The sequence below is a fragment of the Triticum urartu genome, chromosome 7A (assembly GCF_056163025.1).
Source record: "Triticum urartu cultivar PI428250 chromosome 7A, HENAU_Tu73, whole genome shotgun sequence".
NCBI lineage: Eukaryota > Viridiplantae > Streptophyta > Magnoliopsida > Poales > Poaceae > Triticum > Triticum urartu.
In genome coordinates, this window is record NC_141879.1 from 123,957,947 (window position 1) to 123,978,843 (window position 20,897).

At 43.6% G+C, this 20,897-nt stretch overlaps 1 protein-coding gene across 1 annotated transcript; it reads right to left on the reverse strand.

Annotated features, from left to right (window-relative positions):
- Positions 1–17,213: 17,213 nt before the first annotated feature.
- On the reverse strand, positions 17,214–18,452 carry LOC125518484 (nuclear transcription factor Y subunit B-1-like). The gene is made up of 5 exons (XM_048683314.2): positions 18,289–18,452; positions 18,025–18,154; positions 17,484–17,562; positions 17,296–17,369; positions 17,214–17,222 (listed from the first exon to the last, which is right to left on the reverse strand). Exons 1-5 carry the CDS (start codon positions 18,450–18,452, stop codon positions 17,214–17,216), a joined length of 456 nt encoding a protein of 151 aa, XP_048539271.2.
- Positions 18,453–20,897: the final 2,445 nt, after the last annotated feature.

A 20,897-nucleotide genomic window follows, 5' to 3' on the forward strand; every position in this document is an offset into this window, starting at 1 on the left:
GTGTTAAACCTACTGTATTCCAACTTATCTATGGTTCATACCCTCCGATACTACTCATAGATTCATCAAAATAAGCAAACAACACATCGAAAACATAATCTGTCAAAAATAGAACAGTCTGTAGTAATCTGGATCAAACGTATACTTCTAGAACCCCAAAAATTCTAAAATAAATTTCTGGACCTGAGTAATTTATCTATTAATCATCTTCAAAAATAATTAACTAAATAGCACTCCCCAATAAAAAAATGTCAGCAATTCTCGTGAGCGCTAAAGTTTCTGTTTTTGACAGCATGATCAACAAGACTTTCCCCAAGTCTTCCCAACGGTTCTACTTGGCACAAACACCAATTAAAACATAAAAACTCAATCATAACAGAGGCTAGATAAATTATTTATTACTAAACCGGAGCAAAAGAGAGGAACAAAAATAAAGTTGGGTTGCCTCCCAACAAGCGCTATCGTTTAACGCCCCTAGCTAGGCATGATGATTTCAACGATGCTCACATAAAAGATAAGAATTGAAACATAAAGAGAGCATCATGAAGAATATGACTAGCACATTTAAGTCTAACCCACTTCCTATGCATAGGGATTTTGTGAGCAAACAGCTTCTGGGAACAAGAATCAACTTGCATAGGAAGGTAAAACAAGCATAACTTCAAAACTTTAAGCACGTAGAGAGAAAACTTAATATTATTGCAATTCCTACAAGTATAAATTCCTCCCTCATAATAATTTTCAGTAGCATCATGAATGAATTCAACAATATAACCAGCACCTAAAGCATTGGTTTCATGATCTACAAGCATAGAAAATTTACTACTCTCCACATAAGCAAATTTCTTCTCATCAATAGTAGTGGGAGCAAAGTCAACGAAATTACTATCATGGGATTGAAAATTGTAATCAAGATGACAAGATTCATTGTTATCATTATTCTTTAAAGCATACGTGTCATCACAATAATCATCATAGATAGGAGGCATGCTTTCATCATAATAAATTTTCTCATCAAAACTTGGGGGAAAAAATATATCATCTTCATCAAACATAGCTTCCCCAAGCTTGTGGCTTCGCATATCATTAGCATCATGGATATTCAAGGAATTCATACTAACAACATTGCAATCATGCTCATCATTCAAATATTTAGTGCCAAACATTTTATAGATTTCTTCTTCTAGCACTTGAGCACAATTATCCTTTCCATCATACTCACGAAAGATTTTAAAAAGGTGAAGCGTATGAGACAAACTCAATTCCATTTTTTATAGTTTTCTTTTATAAACACTACAAGAAATATGTCAACTTATGACCACCACTATTGGTCACTGAATGGTCACAAATTTCCATTTATGACCTTTTTGTGACCAAAAACATAAGGTCAAAAGCTGGGAGTCGTAAACTGACTATAGCGACCTTTCTTCTGGAATGGTCGCAAACGTTTATGACCAAAATAAGCCTATTGTTCTGTTTTGGTCACTAGCAACCTCCCCAGTCCACGTAGGCATCTAGCGTGGCAAGCTGATGTGGCACAAGATTCAGCCCGGTCCAATTCAGTTTTCTACATGGGCCTAGCCCAACAATTCGGCCTTTTATATTATTTTTCCCTATTAATTTTGGTCAGCTACATGGGCCAGGCCCAACATTATAGCCTTTTTATTTTTGGGCTATAGCCTTTGTTTTTCTTTTTTTACGCACCCCAATTGTCAAATTCTGGTAAATAGGTCCCAAATGTGGCGTTTTGGTTCACGGACCCTGCTATCAAGGTCATGTTCTTCAAATTTCAATATACCAATACAGAAAACTGACACAATACTTCAAGTAACAGCAAGAAGCAATCTGCTATATCATATAACATACGTACAATGTGATCATCATCAAGTTTACAATTGGATAACAGCTCTACAAGTGTACAGTTTACCACATGATTATCACATGAGCCCTACAAGTGTAGGGTCTACCACATGAGTCTACCACATGAGTCTACAAGTGTAGAGTCTACATCATATAACACACATACAAATAGGATCAGCCTAAAGGGCATCATTACTCCCAGAACTAGCTCAAATGAGCTAGAACTATGCTTCTTCCAACTTTGTCCTGATGCTCGTGAAGAAACATGAAAGGCCAGCATCTGCACGTTATAGAACAAAATGATTAGGAACAAAATAAAAGTAAATCTGACAGCATATTTACTTTGCAAGGAACCACAACATATTTCTGCAGGAAAAGAACATGTATGCAAACCAACCACCAAACAAATAACGAGCTAGTTCATCTTATACTAGAATAAAAAGAACATCGACAAGGAATAGAAGCATTCCTTGGTTTTCAAGCACACCAATTCATAGACATGATTTGGATATGGAAAAGACAAACATAGCAACAAGAGATAATCATAGAAAGTCGGCCATCCTACTATTCAATAAATGGTTCAGATTTCACCGTAACAAAACACTTAACAAGCTCAACACTTGTATTTTTGCTTGCTGCAATCTAAACACCACCACCACAAGTTCTATGATGCATCCAAACTAGTGAACTTTGTGCATAGATCGGATCGAATCGAAGAGAGAAAGGGAAGGGAAGGGCTACCTTGAGGATCGGATCGAATCAGCCTGCTTCTTCCTGCCATCTTCTTGTGAACAGCCTTCTTCTTCCTGCCATCAACAGAAAGCTTTTTATGAAGTACAACAGGAGAAACGTTTCATACAGCGAAAAGGGGGACTTGATCAACATCCACTAACTTCACAAAAGAAAGCACCTATCCAGGCAATAATTTCCCCCTGATTTAATAAGACAGCAAGCATGTTAAAAAAACTAGGCTCATTTACTTCTTCATGGGATTCAGATAAAAAAGGGTTCAAAAAGGGACCTATCCAAGAACCACATGTTCAGATCTGGAGAATGGACGTAAATTATTTGACCATCGACATTCGCTGATCAAGGTAAACTGTAGCTAACACTGGTAGAAAAAGGGCCTATAGTCCCGGTTCGTAAGGGCCTTTAGTCCCGGATCCTGAACCGGGACTAAAGTGTCGGTACTAATACCTCCCCCCTTTAGTCCCGGTTCAATCCAGAACCGGGACTAAAGGCCCTCCACGTGGGCATTGCGCAGAGCCCCGTCAGGAGACCCTTTGGTCCTGGTTGGTGGCACCAACCGGGACCAATAGGCATCCACGCGTCAGCATTTCTATGGCTGGGGTTTTTGTTTTTTTTTGAAAGGGGGGGGTTGGGGGTTTTGGGGGGTTAATTTAGGTGTTTCATATATTGTGTTAGCTAGCTATAATTAATAGAGAGAAGTGTCCTCTCTTATGTCCGTGCTGGGTCGACGCTACGTACTATACATACGTATAGAGAGGACTAGACACGCTGGCTAGCTAGTAAGCAAACGAAGGAAACAGAAGATCGTGATGAACATATATGCATATAGAGAGAAGTGATATCGACCACCTCTCTTTCCCCGAGAGATTGGTCAAACAACAAGTTCTCGTATATCTATCTGACACTACCGGCTACATATATATAGTAATTATCTCTTACAAATATAATCATACGGATTGAGGGTCAACATAGAATTCTCCGTCTTCAGGGATCACGTGGTCAAGAAAGAATGCCGCAAATTCCTCTTGAATTCCTCGCATGCGAGCTGGTGCTAGGAGTTCATCCCGCTTCCGAAACATCTAATTTAAAGAAGGGGGTCAATACATATATATATGAATGAATGAAACTCAACACAAATGATGGTAATAAAATAAAATTGTGAATGTTGTTATTTACGTACTTCATATTGTTCGTCAGTGTAGCCCCGCTCACAGGTCGTGTGGCGGATGGACTCGCAAACATAGTATCCACAGAAATCATTCCCTTGTTGCTGCCACAACCACTTTACAAGAAATAGAGGTTAATCAAACTGATAAGCAATAATGCCAAATGGTATTGATGAAACTAGCGCTTGAATGACTAGTAGATGCGCTTAAAATGCTACTATAGCTAGTACTTACTTTCGGGTGTCTAAATTGCAGCTCCTTCGGCAGTCCCGGAGCTTTTCTGGTGAATTTTCTCCAAACCCTGCCGGACAAAGAAAACAATTACTTGATATATCAGGAAATGAACAAAGTTGCTGATATGGTGGATAATGATCGATTTAACTTACTTCTCGAGTATTTGAGTCATGTCTGCATAGTTCTTGGGATCTTTTCGTCTTGAGTCTAAGACGGTTACTAGTCCCTGCTCAAGCTTAATATGCAGGAGAATATAGTGGAAACTGCACACGCATGCATAACTCATCAATTACATTACTATAACCTTGACTAATATATAAGGGAAACCGACTACGCACAAGACAGTAACACTCACTTGAAGTTGTAAGGAAAGAGTATTATATCTTTGTTTTGATTTATTATCAACGATTCTAGCATGCTGGCCTTGGTTTCTGCGGCATGAAATTTAACCTGAGTTGCATCTATGAGATATGTGTTAATGAACCCAATATCACCGACTTGTCTTTTCTTCAATTCGACGATCTTCAATCTGCATAATATAGTGAGGATGATTATAAATACATGCAATGAAAGAGCTGAGCTATATGGAGAGACTTAATGACAGAAGTAGTAGTACTTACAGACAGTAGCAGGTGACCGTTGCTTTATCGAGGGCCAATTGATTGAAAAACTGATAGAACTCCTCAAATGGAACAGGCAACAGATCAATTCCAACGAGGTCATGCTCCTTTTTAACTTTCAAATAAAAGTACTCCTCCCCCCCAGAGTCTCTGCAGATTTTCAAGTACCAATCATGCAATCTTCGCACCATCGTTGATAGAGATCTTTCATCTTTGACGAGAGGCTTCCCGTACTCGTATCTTTGTATCTGCACGTCCATGGGTTCATAATGTACTTCGTCGGGCAGGTAATCTGCAAGATTGCTATAACCGGGCACCATCCTCGGATCATTATCGACGTTGTGGCTAGGCACCTTGAGCGGGGGGCACGATTGCTTCGCTTGTTCGCAGAGCTGGGCAATTTGTTTCCCAGCTCGTCGTTCTTTCAGCCTTTGATCACTGACAGTACTTCCCGACCACTCCGCTTCGGCAAATTCCTTTCCAATAATGCGGTCATAGTTTCCTTTCGGCGGATCAGACTTCGGTGGTTTTGTCAGGGCAGCCAGAGTGCGCTTCACTTTCACCCGATCTACCTTCTCCTCCGGAGGTGGATGTTTCTTTGCTTTCACCCCTTCAAAGAATTTCTTCACTTCTTCTCGCGCAATCTCGGCGTTCTCCTCCTGGGTCCTCTCGTATGGTAACTTCTCTGGAGTCTTCAGAGAAGGACCGAATCTGTATGTCCTCCCGCCTCTGTTTGTACTGCTAGACGCCGACCGAGCAGACGTAGCGGTTGTCTTCTTTACTTGCTTAAGCGGCGGAGGAGAAGGACTACGACGCGCCGGAGCAGCTGGAGAGGCGGCAGGTCTCTTCCGCCCTTGCTGACGAGGCGGAGAAGGAGGAGGCTGGCTGCTCGGGCGCGTCGGCACAGGCGGAGAAGGAGGCGGAGTGCCGCCGCGCGCCGGAGAAGGAGCCGGCCGAGGGCCCTGATCGTCACTCGCCGGAGGAGGAGGAGGCGGTGGAGGCGGAGTGCCCTGACTCACCGGAGGAGGAGGAGGAGGCGGAGGCGTCCAGTTCGGAAGGTTGATGAGCTCCTTTCGCCATAGGCATGGAGTCTTCAAAGCAGACCCCAGCTGAGTCTCCCCTTCACCGGTAGGGTGGTCAAGCTGGAGGTCCTCAAATCCCTCCGTTATCTCATCCACCATCACCCTAGCATATCCTTCTGGAATCGGCCGACAGTGAAAAGTTGCGCCGGGTTCAGTAGGATAAACAGAGCCAACAGCCGCCTTGACCTTCAAATTCATCCATTGCGTCATCAGGTGGCAATTTTGAGACTCCGTGATAGCATTCACGGGATAGCTGGCAGGAGCCGTCAAGGCATGCTCTGGCTCAAGCAGCTCGGTGGAAGCCACGCTGCTTCTGTGCTGAGATGGCGAGGTAGCTTCGGGGGAGGCTTCGGCAGTACGTTTGCTGCGATTTGCTTCTCGTTCCTCTATCGCGTCCACCCTTGCTTGCAGCGCCTGCATTTGGGTCTGCTGCACTTTTTTCCTCCTCTCATGGGATTTGTAACCGCCTGCGTCCGGAAACCCAACCTTCCACGGAATGGAGCCTGGCGTGCCTCGTGTCCGTCCAGGGTGCTCAGGATTCCCGAGGGCCATTGTGAGCTCGTCGTTCTCTCTGTCTGGAAAGAACGTCCCTTCCTGCGCTGCTTCGATATACTGCTTAAGCTTACTGACTGGTATGTCCATTTGATCGTTCGTCCAAATGCACTTCCCTGTTTCAGGGTCCAGGGTTCCGCCAGCCCCGAAGAACCAAGTCCGGCAACGGTCTGGCCAGTTAATTGTCTCTGGTTCGATCCCTTTATGAACCATATCATTCTCAGTCTTGGACCACTTAGGCCGGGCTACGAGGTAGCCACCTGACCCCGTGCGATGGTGAAGCTTCTTCTTCGCAGCATTTTGCTTGTTTCTCGCCGACATCTTCTTACTCTTTTCCGATGTCTTGTGGGCCACAAATGCGGGCCAGTGATCTCTGATATTCTCATATCTGCCCTTGAATTCTGGTGTCTGATTATTTTCAACAAACTTATTTAGCTCTTTCTTCCACCTCCTGAATAGTTCTGCCATCCTCTTCAGAGCAAAAGACTTGATTAATTTCTCTTTAACTGGGTTCTCTGGATTATCCTCAGGCGGTAGGGTGAAATTTGACTTCATCTTAGTCCAAAGATCATTTTTCTGCATATCATTGACATAAGAGACCTCAGGGTCTTCTGTAGCCGGCTTAAACCATTGCTGGATGCTTATCGGGATCTTGTCCCTAACCAGAACCCCGCACTGAGCAACAAATGCGCTCTTTGTCCGGAGGGGTTCAATAGGTTGGCCGTCGGGCACGATTGCTATGATCTCAAACTTTTCATCCGAGCTCAACTTTTTCTTCGGGCCTCGTCTCTTTACCGAAGTTGTGCTCGATCCGGAGGGCTAGAAAAAAGAACAAAGACTTAATTAATATGTGTACATACCAAAACAATGAATGCATCAATCAGCTAGTCAGCATAGGCTTAACTAATATATATACCTGGCCGGACTCGGTTCGGTCACCGGAGCCGTCCTCATGTTCTTCTTCTTGCACCGGCATTAGGTCACCGTAGCCAGCTTGTTCACCCTCTCCTTCCAGACCATCGGTTTCGTTGAGAAACAATGAGATGGCATCACTTCCTTCTGCGATTATGTCCCTCAACAATGCTTCTTTTGTTGCTTCGTCTAGGGCGGTGTCCATAGTTTCTACAAATATTTACAACATGGCAATTATTATTCAAACATGATAGATGGATATATTAGTGCCAAACGTAGAACTAGCTACCTAATCATAGTAAGATATCGGGAGGGGGTATATATCGACAACGACGACACTACATCTATGTCCCTCGACGACCCTCGTTCCCGATAAAAAAAAGAGGAAGAAGAAGAAAAATAAGAGGAGAAGAAAGAATAGAGGAGAAGATCTCCTTTATTCTTTCTTCTCCTCTTTTTTTCTTCTTCCTCTTCTTTTTTTATCCTCTTCTTCCTCTCATGTTCGATAGGATCGCCGAGGGGTCGGGAGGTTGCGTAGTGTCTCAGGATTCAACAAAACCATGTCTTCATCATTAGGCGAAAGTAACATGTGCATGATGGTACGAAGCTCTTCAAAGTTGTTCTGGAACGGACTCCCAGATAGGATAATCCGCCTTTTGGTACAAAGTTCAGCAAGAGCCTTCCGAATATCGCTATTTGGAAGGCCTTTGCTGAATTGGTACCAAAAGGCGGATTATTCTATCTGGGACTCCATTCCAAAACAACTTTGCAGAACTTCGTACCAACATGCCCTGGTTACTTCCGGCTAATGATGAAGGCATGGATTTCTTCAATACTTTGAAACTAGGAAACCTCTCTCGACCCCTCGGCGATCCTCGACCCCTCGAACCCTCGACGACCCTGGAACCCTCGACCCCTAGACGACCCTCTTCTTCCTCTCATGTTCGAGAGGATCGCCGAGGGGTCGGGAGGTTGCCTAGTGTCAAAGGATTCAACAAAACCATGTCTTCATCATTAGGCGAAAGTAACATGTGCATGATGGTACGAAGCTCTTCAAAGTTGTTCTGGAACGGAGTCCCAGATAGGATAATTCGCTTTTTGGTACAAAGTTCAGCAAGAGCCTTCCGAATATCGCTATTTGGAAGGCCTTTGCTGAATTCGTACCAAAAAGTGGATTATTCTATCCGGGACTCCATTCCAGAATAACTTTGCAGAACTTCGTACCAACATGCCCTGGTTACTTCCGGCTAATGATGAAGGCATGGATTTCTTCAATACATTGTCACTAGGAAACCTCTCTCTACTTCCGGCTAATAAGAAGAAGAAGAAGAAGAAGAAGAAGAAGAAGAAAAGAAGAAAAAAAAGAGGAGAAGAAGAAAGGAATAGTGGAGAAAAGAGAAAATAGAATATATTCTATTTTCTCTTCTTCTCCACTATTCCTTTCTTCTTCTCCTCTTCTTTTTATTCTTTTTTCTCATTCTTATTTATTTCTCCTCTTCTTTTCGGTAGAGGAAACCCTAAATAGCTAGCAAGTTTCGTGGGTGTGAGATACATGTGGCCTTCGGTGTCGGACACTACATCCACGTCCCACAAGTGACGTGGGCGTCGAAGCCCGCGCCACTTGTGGGATGTGGGTGTAGTGTCCGACACCGACGGTACATGTATCTCACACCGACGATACTTTCTATTTAGGGTTTCTCCTCTACCGCTCCTCGACCTCTCGACGACCCTCGTTCCCGATAAAATAAAGAGGAAGAAGAAGAAGAAAAAAGAATAGAGGAGAAGACTTCCTCTTCTTCCTCTCCTCTTCTTCTCCCTCTTATTCCCCTTCTTCCTCGCCTCTCTCATGAATGTCCGGTGTTCTCGACCCCCCCCCCCACGTGTCGAAGAAAAAAAAGAAGAAAAAAAAGAGGAGAAGAAGAAAGGAATAGAGGAGAAAAGAGAAAATAGAATATATATTCTATTTTTCTCTTCTTATCCTCTATTCCTTTCTTCTTCTCCTCTTCTTTTTCTTCTTTTTTCTTCTTCTTATTTATTTCTCCTCTTCTTCCTCTCCCCTCTTCTTCTCCTTTCTTCCTCTTCTTATTTCCTTTTTCCTCTCATTCTTTTTCTTCTTCTTCCTTTCTTAAAAATACATGAAGTAGTATTGCTTGTTTTTTTAAAATAATGATCAAATATAAATTTTAGAAAAAAGTAAAGGTTTTGCCTAATTCATTGTTCATATGAATATACAAACATTTGAACATATCATCATATATATGAACATACATTTTCTTTGCATATGCATATGAACATACATACATACATTTTTCTTTCATATGAACATACATACATACATTTTCTAAAAATCTGAACATACATACATACATTTTCTAAAAATCTGAACATAAACATACATACATATGAACATACATACATACATATAAACATAACATACATACACAAAAAATTCTAAAAATCTGCCTAAAAAATCTAAAAATCTGCCTAAAAAATTATATGAAAAAAAGCATGCATCATCCATCCATCCATATAATGAACATATATATCATCCATCCATCCATATAATCAACATACGCATATGAAAAAAAATTATATGAAAAAAAATTATATGAAGAGGATCGAGGGGACAGGGAGGAAAGGGGGTCGCCGGAGCCGGACCGAACGGGGAGGGGCGGCGTCGAGGCAGGGGCGGCAGTGGGGGCGGGCGCCGGCGACGACGACAATGGTGGGGGTGGGCCGGGGCGCAGGGGCGTGGCCGTGCGTGCTCGGGGACGGGGCAGGGGCACGGGGCGTCGGCCGGCGTGGGCTCGGGCGCGGGGCAGGGGGACGGGGAGACGGGGATGGCGGCCGGCGGCGGCGACGGCGACGAGGAGCGCGCGAGCGATTTGCGCAGCCTAGCGGCGGGGGCAACTGGCTAGGGAGGCGAGGGAGATGTGAAATTTTCACAAGTCCTGGTTATATAGCAAGGGAATTGGTCCCGGTTCGTGGCACCAACCGGGACCAATGCCACCCTTTAGTCCCGGTTGGTGCCACGAACCGGGACCAAAGGCCAACTTTCAGCAGCCCAAAGGGCGGGAAGCGAAGCCCATTGGTCCCGGTTGGTGGCACCAACCGGGACTAAAGGGGGGCAATGGTCACGGCTGGTGCCACCAACCGGGACCAATGCCGCCTTTAGTCCCGGTTGGTGCCTCCAACCGGGACCAATACCCTTGTGCTGCCCCGCACCCATAAGTTTAGTCCCACATCGCTAGTTGACAGCGCCCGGCACTGGTTTATAAGCTCTGCTGCCTCCTCCCTCTCGAACTCCTCTGAATAGCAGGCCTATGGGCCTAATTTGACACTGCTTTGCCTGTGGGCCTATTGGGCCTTCTGCGGGCCTGAATCCTGGCCCATGTAGGGTTTCTAGTCGTATTCAGGCCGTGGAGGCCCAGTAGGTGGCATTTTTTTTGGTTTTTTTTATTTCTATATTTTTTTGGTTTTTATTTTTTTTATTTCTACTTAAAACTAAATACTTACAGTTTTTTAGTGATTTCTTTTTGCTTTTAGGTCACAAAAATTATAAATTTTCTGTTAGTGCCATTAGTTTTAAATTTTAAATAGTTTAAATTTGAATTTTTAAAAATTTGTGTGAATCACTAGTTTATGAATAACTTTACTATAAAATTAGAATTTTTTTCTATTTATTTTTTATTTCTACTTAAAACTAAATACTTACATTTTTTTAGTGATTTCTTTTTGCTTTTAGGTCACAAAAATTATAAACTTTCTGTTAGTGCCATTAGTTTTAAATTTTAAATAGTTTAAATTTGAATTTTTAAAAATTTGTGTGAATCACTAGTTTATGAATAACTTTACTATAAAATTAGAATTTTTTTCTTCTTTGCTATTTATTTTTATGAATCACTAGTTTGTGAATCACTAGTTTATTTCTATTTAAAATTAGAATAACTTTACTATTGATTTTAGGTCACACAAATTATATTCTTTTTGCTATTGAAGAATATTATAGTTTTATTTTAGTTGATCATAACATAATATTTTAATTGATTGTTTTTATTTTCATAAAAGTTTTGTAGTTCATTCTGTTTGCTATTAATTCATTCTTTGAGCTAAATGACTCTGAAATTGGAAAGCATTTCAAAATGAACTCTGAAAAGGTTGAAAGTTGGCATGGTATCATCATTTCACCCACATAGCATGTTCCAAAAAGTAGAGAGGGTTACGACAAAAACTTGATGCACTTCGTGTACAAAATGGACAATCACTTTCGAAGTATCAAAGTTTCGAACCATAAGACATGGAAGCATTTCAAATGAACTCTGAAAAAGTTGAAAGTTGGGATGGTATCATAATTTCACCCACATAGCATTTTCTTATTGTGGGAGAAAGTCTTCACTTTTTCTTCGCTTGTGTCATTTGCTTATTGCGCCGTAACCATGGATAATCTTCATTGTTTATCAGGATGCTTGGGTCAGCCTTGACATTGAAGGGAGGAATTTCATGAAACTTTTCATAATCTTCAGACATGTCTGTCTTGCCGTCCACTCCCAGGATGTCCCTTTTTCCTGAAAGAACTATGTGGCGCTTTGGCTCATTGTATGATGTATTCGCTTCCTTATCTTTTCTTTTTTCTCGGTTTGGTAGACATGTCCTTCACATGGATAACCTGTGCCACATCATTGGCTAGGACGAACGGTTAGTCAGTGTACCCAAGATTTTTCAGATCCACTGTTGTCATTCCGTACTGTGGGTCTACCTGTACCCCGCCGCCTAACAGATTGACCCATTTGCACTTAAACAAAGGGACCTTAAAATCAGGTCCGTAGTCAAGTTCCCATATGTCCACTATGTAACCATAATATGTGTCCTTTCCGCTCTCGGTTGCTGCATCAAAGCGGACACCACTGTTTTGGTTGGTTCTCTTTTGATCTTGGGCGATCGTGTAAAATGTATTCCCATTTATCTCGTATCCTTTGTAAGTCAATACAGTCAAAGATGGTCCCCTGGACAACAAGTACAACTCATCACAAATAGTGTTGTCACCTCTGAGACGTGTTTCCAACCAACTGCTGAAAGTCCTGATGTGTTCACATGTAATCCAGTCGTCGCACTGCTCTGGGTGTTTGGAGCGCAGACTGTTCTTGTGTTCATCGACATACGGGGTCACCAAGGTAGAGTTCTGTAGAACTATGTAGTGTGCTTGAGACCAAGAATATCCGTCCCTGCATATTATTGAGTCTCTTCCCAGAGTGCCTTTTCCAGTCAGTCTCCCCTCATACCGCAATTTAGGGAGACCTATCTTGTTAAGGCCAGGAATGAAGTCAACACAAAACCCGATAACATCCTCTGTTTGATGGCCCATGGAGATGCTTCCTTCTGGCCTAGCGCGGTTACGGACATATTTCTTTAGGACTCCCATGAACCTCTCAAAAGGGAACATATTGTGTAGAAATACGGGCCCCAGGATGACAATCTCGTCGACTAGATGAACTAGGACGTGCGTCATGATATTGAAGAAGGATGGTGGGAACACCAGCTCGAAACTGACAAGACATTGCGCCACATCGCTCCTTAGCCTTGGTACGATTTCTGGATCGATCACCTTCTGAGAGATTCCATTGAGGAATGCACATAGCTTCACAATGGCTAATCGAACGTTTTCCGGTAGAAGCCCCCTCAATGCAACCGGAAGGAGTTGTGTCATAATCACGTGGCAGTCATGAGACTTTAGGTTCCGAAACTTTTTCTCTGGCATATTTATTATTCCCTTTATATTCGACGAGAAGCCAGTCGTGACCTTCATACTGAGCAGGCATTCAAAGAAGATTTCTTTCTCTTCTTTCGTAAGAGCGTAGCTAGCAGGACCTTTATACTGCTTCGGAGGCATGCCATCTTTTTCGTGCAAACGTTGCAGGTCCTCTCGTGCCTCGGGTGTATCTTTTGTCTTCCCATACACGCCCAAGAAGCCTAGCAGGTTCACGCAAAGGTTCTTCGTCACGTGCATCACGTCGATTGAGGAGCGGACCTCTAGGTCTTTCCAGTAGGGTAGGTCCCAAAATATAGATTTCTTCTTCCACATGGGTGCGTGTCCCTCAGCGTCATTCGGAACAGCTAGTCCACCGGGACCCTTTCCAAAGATTACGTAGTGTAAATCATTGACCATAGCAAGCACGTGAACACCGGTGCACATGGCGGGCTTCTTCCGGTGATCTGCCTCGCCTTTGAAATGCTTGCCTTTCTTTCGACATTGATGGTTGGTCGGAAGAAATCGACGATGGCCCAGGTACACATTCTTCCTGCATTTGTCCAGGTATATACTTTCAGTGTCATCTAAACAGTGCGTGCATGCGTGGTATCCTTTGTTTGTCTGTCCTGAAAGGTTACTGAGAGCGGGCCAATCGTTGATGGTCACGAACAGCAACGCCTTAAGGTTAAATTACTCCTGTCTGTGCTCATCCCACGTACGTACACCGTTTCCATTCCACAGCTGTAAAAGTTCTTCAACTAATGGCCTTAGGTACACATCAATTTCGTTGCCGGGTTGCTTAGGGCCTTGGATGAGAACTGGCATCATAATGAACTTCCGCTTCATGCACATCCAAGGAGGAAGGTTATACATACATAGAGTCACGGGCTAGGTGCTGTGATTGCTGCTCTGCTCCCCGAAAGGATTAATGCCATCCGCGCTTAAAGCAAACCATACATTCCTTGGGTCCTTTGCAAACTCATCCCAGTACTTTCTCTCGATTTTTCTCCACTGCGACCCGTCAGCGGGTGCTCTCAACTTCCCATCTTTCTTTCGGTTCTCACTGTGCCATCGCATCAACTTGGCATGCTCTTCGTTTCTGAACAGACGTTTCAACCGTGGTATTATAGGAGCATACCACATCACCTTCGCAGGAACCCTCTTCCTGAGGGGCTCGCCGTCAACATCACCAGGGTCATCTCGTCTGATCTTATACCGCAACGCACCGCATACCGGGCATGCGTTCAGATCCTTGTATGCACCGCGGTAGAGGATGCAGTCATTAGGGCATGCATGTATCTTCTCCACCTCCAATCCTAGAGGGCATACGACCTTCTTTGCTGCATATGTACTGTTGGGCAATTCGTTATCGTTTGGAAGCTTCTTCTTCAATATTTTCAATAGCTTCTCAAATCCTTTGTCAGCCACAGCATTCTCTGCCTTGCACTGCAGCAATTCCAGTAAGATACCGAGCTTTGTGTTTCCATCTTCGCAATTGGGGTATAACCCTTTTTTGTAATCCTCTAACATGCGATCGAACTTCAGCTTCTCCTTTTGACTAATGCATTGCGTCCTTGCATCGACAATGACCCGGCGGAGATCATCATCATCGGGCACATCGTCTGGTTCCTCTTGATCTTCAGCAGCTTCACCCGTGGCAGCATCATTGGGCACATCGTCTGGTTCCTCTTGATCTTCACCAGCTCCCCCCGTTGCAGCATCATCGTATTCAGGGGGCACATAGTTGTCATCGTAGTCTTCTTCTTCGCCATCTTCCATCATAACCCCTATTTCTCCGTGCCTCGTCCAAACATTATAGTGTGGCATGAAAACCTTGTAAAGCAGGTGGGAGTGAAGGATTTTCCGGTTAGAGTAAGACCTCGTATTCCCACATTCAGTGCATGGACAACACATAAAACCATTCTGCTTGTTTTCCTCAGCCGCATCGAGAAACTCATGCACGCCCTTAATGTACTCGCGGGTGTGTCTGTCACCGTACATCCATTGCCGGTTCATCTGCGTGCATTATATATAATTAAGTGTCCAAATTAATAGAAGTTCATCATCACATTAAAGCCAAAGTGCATACATAGTTCTCATCTAACAACATATAGCTATCCAGAGCATCTAATTAATTAAACCATACATTGAAACTATGTAAAACATTTCAATGCGAAAACAAATGCGATCATAATCGCAACCAAGGTAACAATTGATCCAACAGCATAATGATACCAAGCCTCGGTATGAATGGCATATTTTCTAATCTTTCTAATCTTCAAGCGCATTGCATCCATCTTGATCTTGTGATCATCGACGATATCCGCAACATGCAACTCCAATATCATCTTCTCCTCCTCATTTTTTTTTATTTTTTCCTTCAACAAATTGTTTTCTTCTTCAACTAAATTTAACCTCTCGACTTTAGGGTCGGTTGGCATTTCCGATTCACATACATCCTAGATAAATAAAATCTATGTCACGTTGGTCGGCATAATTTTCATAAACAATAAATGAACCAATAGTTATGAAGATAATATACATACCAAATCCGAATCATAGACAGGACGAGGGCCGACGGGGGCGGATACCAAAACCATCGCACTATATAAGATGCAATAATAAATGTAAGAAAATGATACAAGTATCTATCTAAACAGACAAGTAAGAATATTTTTCCTTTCAGAAAGAAGATAAGAACAAGAGGCTCACCACGGTGGTGTCGGTGTTGTGATCAGCGCGGGTGATCGACGGCGGTGAAGACGGGGACGGGGCGTGACGGACCGCTAAATCTAGACAAATCTCGAGGAAAATGGAGCTTGGAGGTCGAGCTTCGAGAAGATAAAGTTTAAATAGTGTGGCTCGGGCATTCCATCGAACACCTCATGTGCATAGGAGGTGAGCTAGAGCACCACAAACCCCTCCCCTCGCCGGCCAGAGAAAAACAGAGCACTAGAGTGCTCCGCTCGCAGGCGAGGGTATATATAGGCACCTCATTGGTCCCGGTTTGTGGCATGAACCGGGACTAAAGGGGAGCCTTTGGTCCTGGTTCAGGCCACCAACCGGGACCAATGGTGGTGGGCTAGGAGCGAGGCCCATTGGTCCCGGTTCGTCCCACCAACTGGGACCAAAAGGTCCAGACGAACCGGGACCAATGGCCCACGTGGTACGGCCGGCCCCCTGGGCTCACGAACCGGGACCAATGCCCACATTAGTCCCGGTTCTACACTGAACCGGGACTAATGGGCTGAGCCGGCCTGGACCATAGCCCTGTTTTCTACTAGTGCAACTAGCTGAAAACACCAATCAGAAAATGTATAAAGTAACCACCAATGCAACAAATTATGTTCTACTTCTAGCGCATTCATTCATAAGCGAAACATGGTGAACTGGAATCTAGAACTCATCGACATAGGGAGACTTGATCCACATCCAACAAATAGACACGAGCTAGATTTGAGGAAGTCAGTCAAACAAATCTGTAAAAGTAAGCATTCATGCCTGCTGGATTTGTAAGCAATTAGTTGATCCACCAAACGGGAAAGAGCATTGACAACATTAAATTGCAGAAGCAAAACTAACAGCAACCCAAAATCACCCAAATCACTAGTTGATTAGCAACAAACAAGACGCGCGTGCGTGGTAATTCGAAGAAGAAACGGCCCTGCCGACAACAGCGCCGCCCATGACAAGGAGCTGCCCTGTACAATGCACCAATTAGTATACATTACATGACATGTTATTTACTACTCCATAAGTACATAAGTAGTATTTGTATCAGTACAGCTACACTGGCACGTAGTACAAACATGGTATCTCAGCATTCACTTGTAGGTGGCATCTGTATATACCTAGAGGTTAGCTCATCTTTTTATGTCAAGAATAGAAATCATATAGATTTCCTTGAATAACATAAGAGAAGAAAATTGTTCAGCAAATATGTATCACAAATTTAATGATGAGACAAGGCTAGATGAAGACATTTTCTAATTGACAAGCACCCAAATATATACAGGCACCAGTTCAGGAAATTCATGACTTGGACAGTGTATTAATAACAGATATGACGAACTAATGTACTTGAACTTGATCTAGTTGAATACATGCAGAATAAGTTCATGGTATAATTTGAATAGGATCAACAAGCCATTTATGTTGCCTTTCATCCAAATTTGATGTATTTCCATGCTAAGGTGCATTCGATTGTATTTCCATGAGGGGGGTTATTTCATATCCCTTAATTTTAATACATTGGCATGATAACATGCTAGCTTTGGCAACATTGAGACAATCAATTAATCTGCACCGAGCAAACATGAATAGGATTGAAGGAATAAATTTTGTTCAGATTCAATTATATATAACACATTCACAGCAGATTTAATTGGAAGCAACTTAAACTGCTGCATGAAGGAAACATCTCTGGACCGCTCGGCCATGTAAACAGCTGAATTTGAATAAATATAAACATGTAACAAAATGGAAATGTTATGATATCTCTGTTGCATGAGTTTCTATCATCAATCGCATCCCGGCTCGGCAGATCTACCCGACTTCGTACCCGAAAGTCCCCATCGCCAGCGTAGACACATGGCTGTGTCGTCTTCGTGCTGGATCTTGGCCAGACCAAAGTCAGCAACCTGCACAAGACAGAAAAAGCCCCATCACGCTTTGAGATGAACATTCAGAATATATCTTCCAAGCACATGTACGCATGCATGTCCCAGTTGAACAAAAGACTTCATTTTAATAGTTGGACTCCGGAGACAATTCTTAGTGCTTCAAATCATTCAGTTATCTGAATTAACAGTACAGAAAAGAATTGAAGATCTCAATGACAGTAGTAATTGGAGGGATAAATCAACACTTGTTCTAAGGACAATAAGATGATTCGTGCCAGGCAGTGTGGGGTCTCATCAGTCACCAAGCTGAACATGAGTGTTTAAATTTGCCAACTAGGACTAACAAAAGCGCCAAACAGAGCTTTTCAGGGTACATCAGCAACATATTAAACTATCATGGACCTACCTAACTCTCAAAGCACTAATCCATCCCCAATTAGTTCAGATAAAAAATTCCCACATGGCTTAATGGGCATGCACCTCTCTGTAATTCTGCAGATAAACCTTGAGGGGCTCAATGTACTCCTGAAAGCCTAGCGTGGCCATCGCCCAGAGCAGGTCGTCGATGTTGATGGTCTTGCACTTCTCCCTCTGGCACTTGCCGCTCGCCCTACAATACAGACAAGACAAAACGGCGACAGGTCAGCACCAGACCACACTTGATTCGGGCAGGCAAAACAGAGCGGCATCGGTCAACAGAGGCACTCACTCGCTAGCGATGAAGCAATGAACTCCGAGATGCACTCCCGCACGATCTCCTTGGCGTCCTTGGCGATCTTGCCGTTGGCCAGGATTGGCTTCTTCATGATGCTGCTGATGTTGGCGATGGGCAGGAACCTGTCCTGCTCCCTGACGCCGCTAAAGCCGTCGCTGTCGCTGCCCGGCGGGCTCGCCGGCGCGTCCGACATCCGGCCGCCCTCCTGCAGCACACCAGCAACCCCGCCAGATCCATCAGCGCACCGGCGCTCCAAAACCTAGACCCCGACTTCCGGAAGCACGGGGAGAGAGGTGAGGGGAGAGGGAGGCGTACCTTATATAGACGGGCGTGTAGAGGGAGGGAGGGAAGGTGGTGGAGGGGAATGGATGTGCGGTGAGGGCGGCGAGCGACGTCCCCGTGCTCCGCGAGCCTCCGCGGCACCTTTCTGGCCACCGGAGGAGCTGAGGGCCGAATCCACTGCGGTTGGCTCGCCTGCCAAAGCCCCGTCGATGGAGAGCGCCTGCTCGATCCAGATCGAGGTCCTGATTGGCATGGGGTTGCCTGTGAATCTTGGGGGCGGCTCTGGGCATGGGCTCGATCTTGGGTCGGCCTCGACCTCGTCTACGGTGAGGGTCGTTGATGGTGGCGGTGGGGGTGGGGTTGGGGGCGGCAGCAGATCGAGATCTGAGGGAAGGAGAAGGGGGTGGGGTTGGGGGCGTGGGCGCGGGGCGTGGGTGGGAGGGAGAAGGGGGCAGCGACGGCTGGAGTGGGAGGGGAGTTAGGGCGGGACGAGCGCGGCGAGTGAGGCATCAGGGACGGCGCGGGCAGCGGAGTGTGGTGGCGCGCGGGCGTGGGCGGCGGGATCTGAATCGGGGGCGGGAGGTAGGTGGCGGCTGCGAGTGGATCTGAATCGGGGGAGAGAGGGGAGAGGAGTGGAGTTAGGGTTTGGGTTGGCCTGCTGAGAGGTGAGCGAGAGACGTTGGATTCGCCTAGTGTGGACAGTTCAGATCATATAGAGTGGGGTGATCCGTGAGAAGTGTTCTGATTGGTTCGAGAATCTCTGATTTAAAATAATTTCCAAGTACTAAAGATAGAGCTATTTTGTGAAGCAACTATCAAAAATATTTTGCAAAAGGGCATTATACAAATTTTCACTCAAGTTAGACCACATTTTATGGATGAGCACCAATTTGTATGCATTTATGATCTTTCTACCTATTTTTAATCATTTTTCGAGTGTCCAAACTGAGTTTTTTTTGTGAAGAACCTATAATATATTTGTTGCAAAATTGGACCAAATTATTTTTCTAAAATACTAGGACATATTTAATGCACAATTAACCAAATGGTTGGGTGTCAAAAATTATGATCCACCTCTCGTGAAAAAGACAAATTTCTGTCGATTCTGTTGAAAGTGGGTCAAATTTGAACTGTAGCTGCCTCATAGTTTGCTATTTATTTTTCCTAAAAACCATTTTTAGGTACAAAAGTATCTATTTAATCAGAGAAATACCAAAATTTTTCCAAGATTCAACCACTAGCTAGGAACGGTCATGCCCGTCGTTTTGATCGCATTTTGAAACAGGCATAAAATATTCAAAAAAAATCAAAAAATTGCAAAACCTTCGCATTGTGTCATTATATGTGGCCAAGTTACCAGGAAAAATAATAAACTTGAAATACGGCAATTCTTTCTACAAAGTGTTCTCAGAAACGAGCCATCATGTGTGGAGATCAATGCCTTTCAAGCCAGATGATCAATCTTATGGCCACATTCATGGAATAGTTTGTTCAAATGATCTCATACTGTGCACAAGGGTGCATATTGGAATGGCAAACAATGTTGCCTAAGGGAGTTTTCATTTTCTTTGCACGGAAAATTTGTTTTCCATTTTTCGAGTGCCCAAAATGAGTTTATTTTGTGAAGGACCTACCATATATTTGTTGCAAAATTGGACCAAATCAATTTTCTAAAATACTAGGCCATATTTAATGCACAATTGACCAAATGGTTGGGTTTCAAAATAAATTATCCACCTCTCGTGAAAAAGACAAATTCCCGCCGATTCAGTTGGAAGCGGGTCAAATTTGAACTATGGCTGCCTCATAGTTTACTATTTATTTTTTCCAAAAATCATTTCTAGGTACATAAGTATCTATTTAATCAGAGAAACACCAAAAAAATTCCAATATTCAACCACTAGCTAGGAACGGTCAAGCCCGCCGTTTTGACCGCATTTTGAAACGGGCATAAAAAATTCAAAAAAAATCAAAAAATTGGAAAACCTTCGCATTGTGTCATTATATGTGGCCAAGTTCCTAGGAAAAATAACAAACTTGTAATACGGCAATTATTATAAAAAAGTGTTCTCAGAAACGAGCTATCACGTGTGGAGATCAATGGCTTTCAAGCCAAATGATCAATCTGATGGCCACATTCATGGCATAGTTTGTTCAAATGATCTCATATTGTGCACAAGAGTGCATATTGGAATGACAAACAATGTTGTCTAAGGAAGTTTTCATTTTCGTTGGACGAAAAAACCATTTTCCATTTTTCGAGTGCCCGAAAGGAGGTTTTTTTGTGAAGGAACTACCAAATAATTGTTGCAAAATTGGACCAAATCATTTTTATAAAATACTAGGCCATATTTAA

Coding starts and splice junctions, on each gene's coding strand:
- LOC125518484 (XM_048683314.2), bottom strand. CDS start 18,452: ATGTCGGACGCGCCGGCGAGCCCGCCGGGCAGCGACAGCGACGGCTTT. Junction 17,563..18,024: donor ATCTGCAGAATTACAGAGAG/GTGCATGCCCAT, acceptor TGTCTTGTGCAG/GTTGCTGACTTTGGTCTGGC. Junction 17,370..17,483: donor CTGGCGATGGGGACTTTCGG/GTACGAAGTCGG, acceptor ATTCAAATTCAG/CTGTTTACATGGCCGAGCGG.